Below are 12,693 nucleotides of genomic sequence, written 5' to 3'. Positions count from 1 at the left end.
GTGGGCAACAGGGCTGGCAGCAGAGCGATGCCTGGGGAGCGCGGCGCCCGGCAGGGGGCGGGGCTGGCCGAGGGGCTGGGGGTCGGGCTCGGGGACTGGCCGCGGGGCTGCTCTGGGGGCTGGCAGAGGGGCTGGGGGGGTCAGGCTCGGGGACTAGCAGAGGGGCTGCTCTGGGGACTGGCAGAGGGGCTGGGGGGGGTCAGACTCGGGGTCTGGTCGCGGGGCTGCTCTGGGGACTGGCAGAGGGGCTGGGGGGTCAGGCTCGGGGACTGGCAGAGGGGCTGGGGGGTCAGGCTCGGGGACTGGCAGAGGGGCTGGGGGGTCAGGCTCGGGGACTGGCAGAGGGGCTGCTCTGGGGGCTGACAGAGGGGCTGGGGGGGTCAGGCTCGGGGACTAGCAGAGGGGCTGGGGGGTCAGGCTCGGGGACTAGCAGAGGGGCTGGGGGGTCAGGCTCGGGGACTGGCAGAGGGGCTGGGGGGTCAGGCTCGGGGACTGGCAGAGGGGCTGGGGGGTCAGGCTCGGGGACTGGCAGAGGGGCTGCTCTGGGGGCTGACAGAGGGGCTGGGGGGGTCAGGCTCGGGGACTAGCAGAGGGGCTGGGGGGTCAGGCTCGGGGACTGGCAGAGGGGCTGGGGGGTCAGGCTCGGGGACTGGCAGAGGGGCTGCTCTGGGGGCTGACAGAGGGGCTGGGGGGGTCAGGCTCGGGGACTGGCAGAGGGGCTGGGGGGTCAGGCTCGGGGACTAGCAGAGGGGCTGGGGGGTCAGGCTCGGGGACTAGCAGAGGGGCTGCTCTGGGGACTGGCAGAGGGGCTGGGGGGTCAGGCTCGGGGACTGGCAGAGGGGCTGGGGGGTCAGGCTTGGGGACTAGCAGAGGGGCTGCTCTGGGGACTGGCAGAGGGGCTGGGGGGGTCAGACTCGGGGTCTGGTCGCGGGGCTGCTCTGGGGACTGGCAGAGGGGCTGGGGGGTCAGGCTCGGGGACTGGCAGAGGGGCTGGGGGGTCAGGCTCGGGGACTGGCAGAGGGGCTGCTCTGGGGGCTGACAGAGGGGCTGGGGGGTCAGACTCGGGGACTGGCCGCGGGGCTACTTTGGGGGCTGGCCGAGGGGCTGGGGGGTCAGGCTCGGGGACTAGCAGAGAGGCTGCTCTGAGGGCTGGCAGTGGGGCTGGGGGGTCAGGCTCGGGGGCTGGCAGAGGGCCTGCTCTGGGGGTCAGGCTCGGGGACTGGCCCTGGGGCTGCTCTGGGGGCTGGCACCAGGGCTGGAGGGGTCAGGCTCAGGGACTGGCCCCAGGGCTGGCAGAGGTAAGGAGAGGCATGCAGAGCTGTGTTAGCACACTTCACATGGAATGTGTTTTCTCCGCCAGGAGGCGGCTGGTGCAGCTCAGGGAAAGGGCAGGGTTAATTTCCCATTTCCTTACACCCCTTACTCCATCCAAGAGGATTTCATGGCCAAGCTGTATGATGTTCTGGAGGCTGGCAAAGTCGGGATCTTTGAGAGTCCCACAGGGACGGTAAGTGAGAGCAGTGTGTTGCTGAGCCTTTCCTGCATTTGGATATTGATGAGACTGTAGTTAACAAACAGTACCACCCCTGCAAGTTTCTTCAGTATCCCTTTCAATCCTGTTTGGATCCAGAATTATTGAGTTGTCAGGGAGCGTAGAGCTGTTGCCAGCCACCTTTGGCTTATAATTGTCATGGAGAAAAGGTACAAATAAAAACAGGAGAAACATGCTAGCAATAAAAAGATTCTGCCTGGACAAACTACATCTAGGCTGGGGAATAACAACACTAGTCAGTCAATGGCCTGGAGAAACCTGGAAAGCAGTAATTCTGAAATGGGTCATAGGGTAGGTAGCAGACTTCAAAAGTTGTACTAGTCATATGATCTACTGTAGTATCTTAAAAGTGCCAGTGGAAATTTGAGTTACATATTAAAAAGAATACATCACACTGTCTGGAAGCAATAGCCCCTGTCTGTATGCTAGTGATGGGAATATAATGTAATAGTGTGTATAGATTGTGCGCCTCCATACCAGAAAGATGTGGCATTTAAAGAGGATCAAAAATAAGTAGGAGTGGAAGGGACTTACTCAAGACGGAAATGTAAAAGCATTAAAAGTGAAATGTGCCTTATATATAATATAATTATGTTTGTGTTATTCTCATTATTGCAAATACTACCGAGCCACATCTCTGGGGCTTGTCATCTAGCAGTGGCCTTGTGCCTTTTCCTTATGGAAATCCTTCTTGTCAAACTTGTATTAATACATCTAGTTTTGAATCAATGTGTCACTTCTTGTGTTTTTTTTGTGATTTTTTTAAATCGATTTTCTTAAAGAAACAGATGAAAAGTACAAAAAAGATAAATGACTTGCGGTTTGTATATGTTTCTGAATACCACATGCTTCATAGGGTATCCAGTAGAATTTATGCAATTATACAGTTTGTCAAAAAGTCAGACCAGACAATACAAAACCAGGCAATGCTGTATAGACGTAACATGTTAGGGTGGAGGTAACAATAATAAAATAGAAAAAGAAATACATGAACAGGGAGTGGAGGGAAGCGGGGGAGGGAAAGAGAGGAGGAGTTAAGTGGAATGGAGGTCTGGCATTCTTTGAGTCATCTCAACATTTTTTTAATCCAAACATATCTAGAAACAGGGTCCAGATTTCTTCAGATTCATATAATTGCTCTGTATGGTGATAGGATATTCTTTCTTTGGCTGCTAACTTGGACAGCTCTGAGTACCACTGCTCTATCGTAGACGTTCGTGTACTCCTCCATTTTTGTAAAATCATGCACCTGGTGATCATTGCAGTCCTCAAGAACCAAAATCTTTGTGGCAGAGTTAACACAGCTTGGCACATAAATGATGTAGGATATACTTTTTGATTGAGGTTTCGTTGCTGAAGCTGAGCACTGTTTTAACGCGTGTTCACCTCTTTCCACAGCTGTCTGGCTGCTGGACTGTCCCATAGCATATGCCTTAGGGTTCCTATTTCTTTATTATAACACCAGCAAACATCAGAGGCTAAGGCCTTTATCTTGTGCAACCTCTGTAGCATCCTGTACATTTTGAATAAAATCTTTTATTGCTTCAAGCATAACCTGAGCTCCACAGAGGCATATTTAACATAATGAAATATGTTTTGCCATTGGGATTCTTTTAAGGGCTGTGATAACTCCCATTTCCACCAGGTGTGTTTGGATATTTTTGTTCTCTTTTTAATTGCAGGGAAAATCCTTGAGTCTTATCTGTGGAGCGCTCTCTTGGCTCAGAGATTTTGAAGAAAAAAAGAAGCAGGAGGAGGCCCGCCTCCTTGCAGATGAACATAATGGACAAGACAAGCAACAACAGCCGACGTCATGCTGTGCGGAGGCCTCAAACTGCCAGAGCTCAGTAGGGGAGCTGAATTGGATCACTGAGTTTATGCAGAAAAAAGAAGAGAGGGCCATGGTGGACAGACTAAAGGTCAAACAATGCTCCTTTATAGTCCAGATCAGTAGCAGTCTGTAAGGAACACAGTGGATGGCATAGTGGGAACAGGGAACTTTGTAAAGTCAAATGTTCTGATCTGCTAAGCACTGGTAGCTGACCATATGTAAATGATACTTTTACTCTTGTGTCTAAGGACTGTAGCAAGTGTCCCAATTATACCAATAATCAAAAGACATGCAGCTATTTACATGTTCATAACTTTCAGCTGTATTTCTGGAGAATGTCCTCTCAACGAGCTGGGAAAATGGCAGCTGAGAGGGATGTTCAGCTCCAGTGGTTTAAATCATTAGCTGGATGTTTCTGGTGTGACTATCTGCAGTGAAACAAGATCGGCACACAGTGGCCATAAACTGGTTTTAAAGGTAATCCCCTATTAAGGTGAATGGGATAATTCCCAAACCCTCTTTGCACCAATGTCTGTTTGTGTCACTAGATGACAGAGATTAATGGCCACATGGCTCTTCGCAGCCAGAAAGATCAGAAACTATGCATGTGTGAGAGAGAACAAAACCATAGGGTCTACAGCAGTGGTTCTCAACCTGTGTACCGTTGTGGGCTGCATATGAAGCTCTCTAGGTATTATGTGGGCCGCATCCGCACAACATATATATATATACACACACTACCTGTATGGCCCTGAGGATGTCACATGGGACGCAGCTGTGTGCTGATTGGCTGCAAGTGGCCTGCAAGCTACGAGTTGAGAACCATTGGTCTAGAAAAACATCTAAATCAGACTATGCCCCCCAAGTCATCAGAATTCACTGATTCTGGAGATGCCCTAGCTATCTGCTATATGGCTAGCTGCTGATTGCTGGAGGTATAAGTAGGGCCAGCCTTTGTGGCGGGCAGCCAGGGCGGTTGCGCAGGGTGGCTCACCAAAGAGGGTGCCATGTGCTGGTCCGATCTGGCGCTCCACTTGCACACTGTGGCCAAGCAGCTGAGGTGCTGGTTTCTCTTCCTCTTCCAGCCCAGCCTCCCATTTCGCCGCTCCTCTCAGCCCGCGGGCCCAGAGCTGCCTTCTCTCTCCCCACTCCCTTTCTCCCTCTCCCCCCTGTCCACTTGCTCCTCTTGGCCAGCCGGCTGCCAGCTGAGGGCGCCGGCCAGTGACAGGGGCTGAGAGGAGCCCTCATCTGCTATGGCCCTACCTCCTCCTCCCAGAGGCTTGTACCACTTGGTGGAGAGAGCAGGGTAGGGAGGCTTGGTGGTAGGCCTGGGGGGTTTCGGGCTGCCGCAGACAGCTGGGCTCTCCTGTGACGCGACCCCTGCCTCCTCCCTGGGCTCTCGAGCCCCTGCCAGGCCTGGGGCAGTGCTGGTGGGAGGGTGCTGTGCATGCAGCTCTCCCCGTCTGCCCGCCCCGGCCCTGCCATTATTCGAATGCAGAGGCTGGGGAGCGTGGGGGTCCTGGACCATGCTGGGCAGGAGGTGGCACCAGCACCCAGTGGACGGACTCCCCAACCCGTGGGTGCTCCTTGCTCCAGGTAAGCCCCCTCGGCACGAGCCCTGTGGAGCAACTGGAGTCTCTTCACCCCATTGCCTCACCAGTAGCCCCTGGGGAGACCCAGTGCACCCTGCCCATCCCCCCACCAGCACCCCTGGGGGAAACTGGACCTTCCCCAGTTCCCCCGGCCCCATCCCACTTGCCAGCACCCCTGGTCTAGGGAGGGATTTTGGTCTGGTCCAGTTCAGGGAGTTCAGTCTAGGGAGGGATGCGGATTGGGTCCAGTTTGGTCTGGGGAGGGATGTGGGTCAGGTCCGATTTGGAGGGTTGGCTGAGTCTTGTGGGGGGCACAGCTGGTTCTGATCCTAGTCTCTGTGCCTCTCTGCCTGGGGGGAAGGACTAGCAAGACTAGTATGAATAATGATACTGTAAATAAAATGTATGAAAGTTCTTAATATTTTTTTATTTTTAAAACATTTTAAACAGTTTTTAAATTCACCCCAATTTCATACAAAAATTTAATTTAAGCCCTGGTAGTTCAGATGAGAAGTGTGAAGGATGAGGTAGTGTGATGGTTTCCTTTTAGTGGGAGCAGCACATGTCTGGTGTTTTGGCCAGCTTTGGCTTTTGGCCCCTCTCTCTCTCTCTCTCTCATACACACCAGAGCTCCCTGTGTCCTGGTCACTTTTCCCAGCTGTGCTGTGAGGCATAAGCAACTGCTGTTCTTGTGCCCTCTCCTTATGCAGCCCAGGTGGGGAAAGTGACCTGGATGCAGGGAGCCCTAATTTTGCTCCTCGCTCCCCCCTTCACAGCTCGTTAGGGGTGTGCAGGGGGCAGAGGAGCAGCAGTCCCGGGGGAGCGAGCAGCAATGCCAGCTGCTTCGTGCATCCAGGTCAGTTTCCACATGTGGGTGCAGGAGGGGGATGCAGGGGTTAGGAGTAAAGGGGGCGCAGGGATTAGGGGCGCAGGAATGGGAGCAGGCCTTCGGGGCTAAAGGAGGTTCAGGATCCTAGAGAGGAATGTTGTTTGGGTTCTAAGCCTAAATTAGTAAATTGACCTATATACACCTTTCATTTCAGGAAGAGCAAATCAGGAGGAAGAAGCGAGAGGCTCGTCTTGAGAAAATTCGCCATAACGTGCAACTCAAATATGCATCAAAAAGAAAGGTGAGTTATCCCAGAGAGCAGAGGCGTTTCTGTACGAGAGGTTCAGGTCCTGCTATCGCTTGTTCATACATGTGCCTTTTTTCTCATGAATATTCTCGTTGAAGTCATTGGGACTACTTGTGGGTGTAAGTGTTTGCAAGATTGGGGCGTTAAAGTCTTGGATTGTGTGTTACAAGTTTGTCTCAGAAGCTCTCAAGATATGGGTGATTTTGATATGGAATATTTCCTGTGATTGCATTTGGGTGCCTGGAGAGGAAGAGGATGTACTTTGGTGGACTATACTCCCTTCTGTTGTCATCCTGTATGTCTGCTTCTAGTGTTTTCAAAAAGCTTTGTTATTCGGTTGTTTTGAAAATGCACTAAAAAGAGTAGAAATGTGTTGGATTATTATTATTTTTTTAATAGTCTCTAGATTTGGGTTCAACTTCAGCTCCTGACTGTGGCAGCAAAAAAACCAAAAACTGCTCCATGAAGTTAATCTGAGGGTTTTTTATTTTATTTGTTTAGTTAGTTAGGTTCCCCTTTGGGGAACAATTACATCTATTGTCTTGCTTCACACAGTGATATGTTAATGTGGTTTGGAAATGGCCATGCCTTGTGAATAAAGACAGTAGATTTTATTTTTGCTCACTAAGAGGAGGGCTGACTGGGGGGCTAGTCTTAGTTCTCTCAATTCTGAGCATCTGGTTATGCTGTGGGCCAAAGTTTCAGAGACACCTGCCGATATTTGAGTATGCTCATTCTGTGTGCCTGAGCAGGCAATTCTGTGTTCAGTCACCTATTAGGAAAATATGCTATTATATAAATTGTTAGCATGTCTTCACCTGGAATATGTATTCAGTTCTGGTCACACCATCTCAAAGGATACAGCTGAACTAAAAAGGGCGTAGAGACAAAAATAATTAGGTATAATTAAAAATTTCCCTATAAGGAGAGACTTAAAAAATGGAACTGCTTAGTTTAGAAAAGAGACAAATAACAATAAGGTCAAATTATACAAAACAATGAATAATCTAGAGAAGGTGGATCAGGTGCTGTTTCCCCATTTTCATACCACAAGAATCAGGGGGCATTCATTGAAATGGAAAGGTGATTAATTTAAAACTGATAAAAGCCCCCTTTTTTACAGAGCACAAAATTAACCCATGGAACTTAATTCCATAAGATATTATTGATGATGATTTTAGTAGAATCCATAAAAGGGGTTAGATACTTCTAGGAATAAGAACATCACAATGTTTTTGTTTTGTTTTTTAAGCCGTAAGGGATATAAGGATATGGGATATGCTTCAGGACATATATCAACCGCTAGCAGCTTGGAACTAGGAGAAAATCCGCTTATGGACAGTTTATTACATATATTCTACTACATGCTTTTTTGCACACTGTCTTGTACTGGCCCCTGTCAGACAGGATGATGGATGAGATGGGATCTATTATCGACCACCTGACCGTAGTGGTAGTGACGATGAAATGCTAAGGGAGATTAGAGAGGCTATCAAAATAAAAAACTCAATAATAGTGGGGTATTTCAGTTATCCCCATATTGATTGGGTACATGTCACCTCAGGACAAAATGCAAAGACAAAATTTCTTGATACTTTAAATGACTGCTTCTTGGAGCAGCTGGTACAGAAACCCACAAGGGGAGAGGCAACTCTCAATCTAGTCCTGAGTGAAGCACAGGAGCTGGTCCAAGAGGTAACTATAACAGGACCGCTTGGAAATAGTGACCATAATATAACAACATTTAACATTCCTTTGGTGGGAAGAACACCTCAACAGCCCAACACTGTGGCATTTAATTTCAGAAAGGGGAACTATGCAAAAATGAGGAGGTTAGTTAAACAGAAATTTAAAAGGCACAGTGACTAGAGTGAAATCCCTGCAAGCTGCATGGACACTTTTCAAAGACACCATAATAGAGGCTCAACTTAAATGTATACCCCAAATAAAAAACATAGTAAAAGAGCTAAAAAAGAGCCATCGTCACTTAACCACCGTGTAAAAGAAGCAGCGAGAGATAAAAAGGCATCTTTTAAAAAGTGGAAGTCAAATCCTAGTGAGGTAAACAGCAGCATAAACACTGCCAAATTAAATGTAAAAATTTAATAAGAAAAGTCAAAAAGGAGTTTGAAGAACAGCTAGCCAAAAATTCAAAAGGTAATAACAAAATGTTTAAGTACATCAGAAGCAGGAAGCCTGCTAAACAACCAGTGGGGCCCCTGGATGATCGAGATACAAAAGGCACTTAAACACGGTAAAGTCATCGCAGAGAAACTAAATTCATAGTTGACATTCATAAATGAATTCTTTGCTTCAGTCTTCATGGCTGAGGATGTTAGGGAGATTCCCAAACCTGAGCTGTCTTTTGTAGGTGACAAATCTGAGGAATTGTCACAGATTGAAGTGACACTAGAGGAGGTTTTGGAATTAATTGAGAAACTTAACAGTAACAAGTCACCGGGACCAGATGGCATTCACCCAAGAGTTCTGAAAGAACTCAAATGTGAAATTGTGGAACGATTAACTATGGTTTGTAACCTGTCCTTTAAATCAGTTACTGTACCCAAGGACCGGAAGATAGCTAATGTAATGCCAATATTTAAGAAGGGCTCTAGAGGTGATCCTGACAATTACAGACTGGTAAGTCTAACGTCAGTACTGGGCAAATTAGTTGAAACAATAGTAAAGAATAAAATTGTCAGACACATAGAAGAACATAAATTGTTGCGCAAAAGTCAACATAGTTTCTGTAAAGGGAGATCATGTCTTACTAATCTATTAGAGTTCTTTGCGGGGGTCAACAAATGTGAACAAGGGGGATCCAGTGGACATAGTGTACTTGGATTTCCAGAAAGCCTTTGACAAGGTCCCTCACCAAAGGCTCTTACGTAAATTAAGTTGTCATGGGATAAGAGGGAAGATCCTTTCATGGATTGAGAACTGGTTAAAAGACAGAGAACAAAGGGTAGGAATAAATGGTAAATTTTCAGAATGGAGAGGGGTAACTAGTGGTGTTCCCCAAGGGGCAGTCCTAGGACCAATCCTATTCAACCTATTCATAAATGATCTGGAGAAAGGGCTAAACAGTGAGGTGGCAAAGTTTGCAGATGATACTAAACTGCTCAAGATAGTTAAGGCCAAAGCAGACTGTGAAAAACTTCAAGAAGATCTCACAAAACTAAGTGATTGGGCAACAAAATGGCAAATGAAATTTAATGTGGATAAATGTAAAGTAATGCATGTTGGAAAAAATAACTCCAACGATACATTCAATATGATGGGGGCTAATTTAGCTACAACTAATCAGGAGAAAGATCTTGGAGTCATTGTGGATAGTTCTCTGAAGATGTCCACGCAGTGTGCAGCGGCAGTCAAAATAGCAAATGGGATGTTAGGAATCATTAAAAAAGGGATAGAGAATAAGATGGAGAATATCTTATTGCCCTTATAAATCCATGGTACGCCCACATCTTGAATACTGCGTACAGATGTGATCCCCTCATCTCAAAAAAGACATACTGGCATTAGAAAAGGTTCAGAGAAGGGCAACTAAAATGATTAGGGGTTTGGAATGGGTCCCATATTAGGAGAGATTAAAGAGGCTAGGACTTTTCAGCTTGGAAAAGAGGAGACTAAGGGGGGATATGATAGAGGTCTATAAAATCATGAGTGGTGTGGAGAAAGTGAAAAGGAAAAGTTATTTACTTGTTCCCATATATAAGAACTAGGGGCCACCAAATGAAATTAATGGGTAGCAGGTTTAAAACAAATAAAGGAAGTTCTTCACTCAACGCACAGTCAACCTTTGGAACTCCTTGCCTGAGGAGGTTGTGAAGGCTAGAACTATAACAGGGTTTAAAAGAGAACTAGATAAATTCATGGAGGTTAAGTCCATTAAAGGCTATTAGCCAGGATCGGTAAGTAATGGTGTCCCTAGCCTCTGTTTGTCAGAGGGTGGAGATGGATGGCAGGAGAGAGATCACTAGATCATTACCTGTTAGGTTCATTCCCTCTGGGGCATCTGGCATTGGCCACTGTCGGCAGACAGGATACTGGGCTGGATGGACCTTTGGTCTGACCCAGTATGGCCATTCTTATGTACTGACTGCATCCTGTGTTGCTGAGCAGTTCCAGAGACCGTTGGTCGTGTACCTCTCTGTTCTGCTGGGGACGTGGATGAATCCTGTTCCCTCCATTCTGTAGGAGACGGTGCTGCCCTCTGAACTGTCTGTTGTACGGAATGGTGCTCTCTGTCTTTGAGTGAATAATAGTCCTTTGTGCTAATTTCAGAGGCTTGAAGATGATGAAACTCAGCGGCTGCTCCAGCTCAGTACAGAGATCTTGTCGACGGAGTTAGGGTCAGATGTTCTAGAGCAGCTGGATCATGAGGAGGAGGAGCTGATTCTTGCCGAGTATGAGAGTGATGAGGAGAAGAAAATGGGATCGTGGTAAGGGTTGGGAGTGAGTGATTCCTTGACAGGGACTTACTGCTTGTATCACTTTTAGGTAGTGATAATGATGTGAGGGGTTTCTGGTTTGCTGGTTCCTGGGGTTCTCATGTGGAAATTCAGGCATCCTTCTTTTAGATCTAAATGTATCTCTCTGGCACATAAATCTGGAGTTCCTCCCTATTTGGTCCTTGGAAGGCAGATTCTGTATTTCCATATAATTACATGAACCGCAAAGGCTTTTGTTCAGCTGGATCAGCTTCATGCTGACAGCACTGTGGCTTGAACTCTGATCTGAAGAAGTGCTTATCTTATCTGGAATGGGTAGAGCCATCCACTTCATCCTGGCCTATTTCCCCATATAAACCCTCTGAGAACTGGGTAAATAACTTGAGTTCAAATTCCTTACATCAGAGAAGCAAAATACTCCTCAGGATGTTAGTAAAAGATGTTAATCCTGCAGATTAGTACTGACAGCTTTTGAGGCTCTAGAATTTAAAAAGAAGACATGAACATCTTGAAGGACACTGAACCGCTGCATAAAAACCACACACAGTCAGTCTGTCTCTCTCTCTCTCTCTCTCTCTCTCTCATATATACACACAGTTGTTCCTTTGGCATCTGGATTTCAGCTTAAACCATGTGTTACCAGGGAAAACAAAACACATGTAAAATTTGGATTTACCAGCAAGTATAATAAATATTTATATAGCACTTTCCATCTGAATAAATCCAAAACACTTATTAAACTACATGTAAATGGAATTGCTTTACCAAGCACTAAAATGCAGTCACTTCTCGGGTAACCAGGCATGCACCTGTAGCATATGTTGTTATGCAATAGTACGGGGAGGAGATGATTTTAGTCAAGGACACTAGGGCAAATACCTACTTGCCCAAAAATACCCTTGGTTCGTTACTGAATGCAGAGAGCAGATAGTGCCTCAGTTTCATCCTAAAATCTCAAAACACATGGCAAACTGCATCAAATTCTGTTTCAAACTTAATGCCTGCACCACTCAGCCATGCACTCTGGTTTATTTTAACACTCTCTCGTGTATTAGATTTTTGGCTCGCCTGACCTCTCTCTACTTTGTGTGCGTACGTGTGTGTTTGAGGTTTCATTTTAACCAGTGTACCAAGGAATATTGTGGAACTGATTAGCAGGGGCCTGGAGCTCATGAGCTAGTAAATCCTCATGAACTCTTTAAAGTGCCTAGTAAAGAGGATGCCAAAGAATGCTCAGATTAGTGCGGGATACTGAATCGTAATTGCTAAAAAGTGCATGTTTGACCCCAGATTGCTGTTCATCAGACTTACAGGCCACTTGTAGAAATCTGACTTTAATACAACTAATGGTTCAGTAGACTGAGGTTTTTCCTGAGCTGATGCTACCACCTCACTTGAAGTTGCTTTGAAGCACTGTATATGAGACAAATCTTTTGGAAAGCTGCTGAAAGAAAATTATTTCATTTTCCCCACCCCCACAGGTTGGATGAAGATGATGATGATTTGGAGGAGGAGCATGTGACCAAGGTAAGATGTGGAGGGGCATCTAATGCTTCCCCTTTACAATGTGTGTAAAAGAAGAATTAAAGTTTCCTTACAGCTACAGTGTGATATGGGACAGCGGGATCTAGGAACTGGGGATCTGGATTACTCTTCAACCTGTCAAAAGCAGCTTTGTGGATGCCACTGCCCTGCTAAGGGGATCTCTGCCACCATCTCCTTTTGAATTATACTGGCTATTTAGGCAGCTTATTCTGCTGAGATCGCTAAGATTTTCTCCCTGAAGTCACTGTAAATGCACACTACTGGAAATGGCCATTTATTACTTTTAAAAGCCACTGCTTACTTGCCACTTGGTTCTCTAGTGCCTGGACTGGTGGCGCATGCTGCTGTGTTACCTGGAGAGTATCTCTGAAACTTGGGAGATATGGCAAGAGTCTCTTAAAATTTATCTTAGCAGCGTTTTTTTCCTATGCTTTACTCCTGTTAGTAAGAGATAATGCTACAGTCAGCTGGCCCCTGACAATGTTCAGCCTTTGAAAGGCACGCTCAATAAGCAAGGCAGGAAATGCTTCATTAAATGTCCCAGCACCTTGTGAGGGCTATTTGGAATCCATTCACACAT

The 12,693-nt window shown here is 46.7% G+C and overlaps 1 protein-coding gene across 6 annotated transcripts in view; it reads left to right on the top strand.

The window, feature by feature from the left end:
- Nucleotides 1-12,693, top strand: part of DDX11 (DEAD/H-box helicase 11) — a 36,677-nt gene that overhangs the window by 353 nt on the left and 23,631 nt on the right. For 5 of the 6 annotated variants that reach the window (XM_073321088.1, XM_073321097.1, XM_073321078.1 and 2 more), the window contains exons 2-6: nt 1,361-1,507; nt 3,235-3,471; nt 6,019-6,105; nt 10,402-10,559; nt 12,050-12,095. In XM_073321088.1, coding sequence (XP_073177189.1) covers nt 1,361-1,507; nt 3,235-3,471; nt 6,019-6,105; nt 10,402-10,559; nt 12,050-12,095 — 675 coding nt within the window. The remainder of the gene's footprint in view (nt 1-1,360; nt 1,508-3,234; nt 3,472-6,018; nt 6,106-10,401; nt 10,560-12,049; nt 12,096-12,693) is intronic. The other variant, XM_073321106.1, reaches the window with a different exon arrangement.

The sequence above is a fragment of the Lepidochelys kempii genome, chromosome 1 (genome assembly GCF_965140265.1).
Source record: "Lepidochelys kempii isolate rLepKem1 chromosome 1, rLepKem1.hap2, whole genome shotgun sequence".
NCBI lineage: Eukaryota > Metazoa > Chordata > Testudines > Cheloniidae > Lepidochelys > Lepidochelys kempii.
The sequence above is the reverse complement of the archived record's forward strand: the minus strand, read 5'-3'. Positions and strand labels throughout refer to the sequence as shown.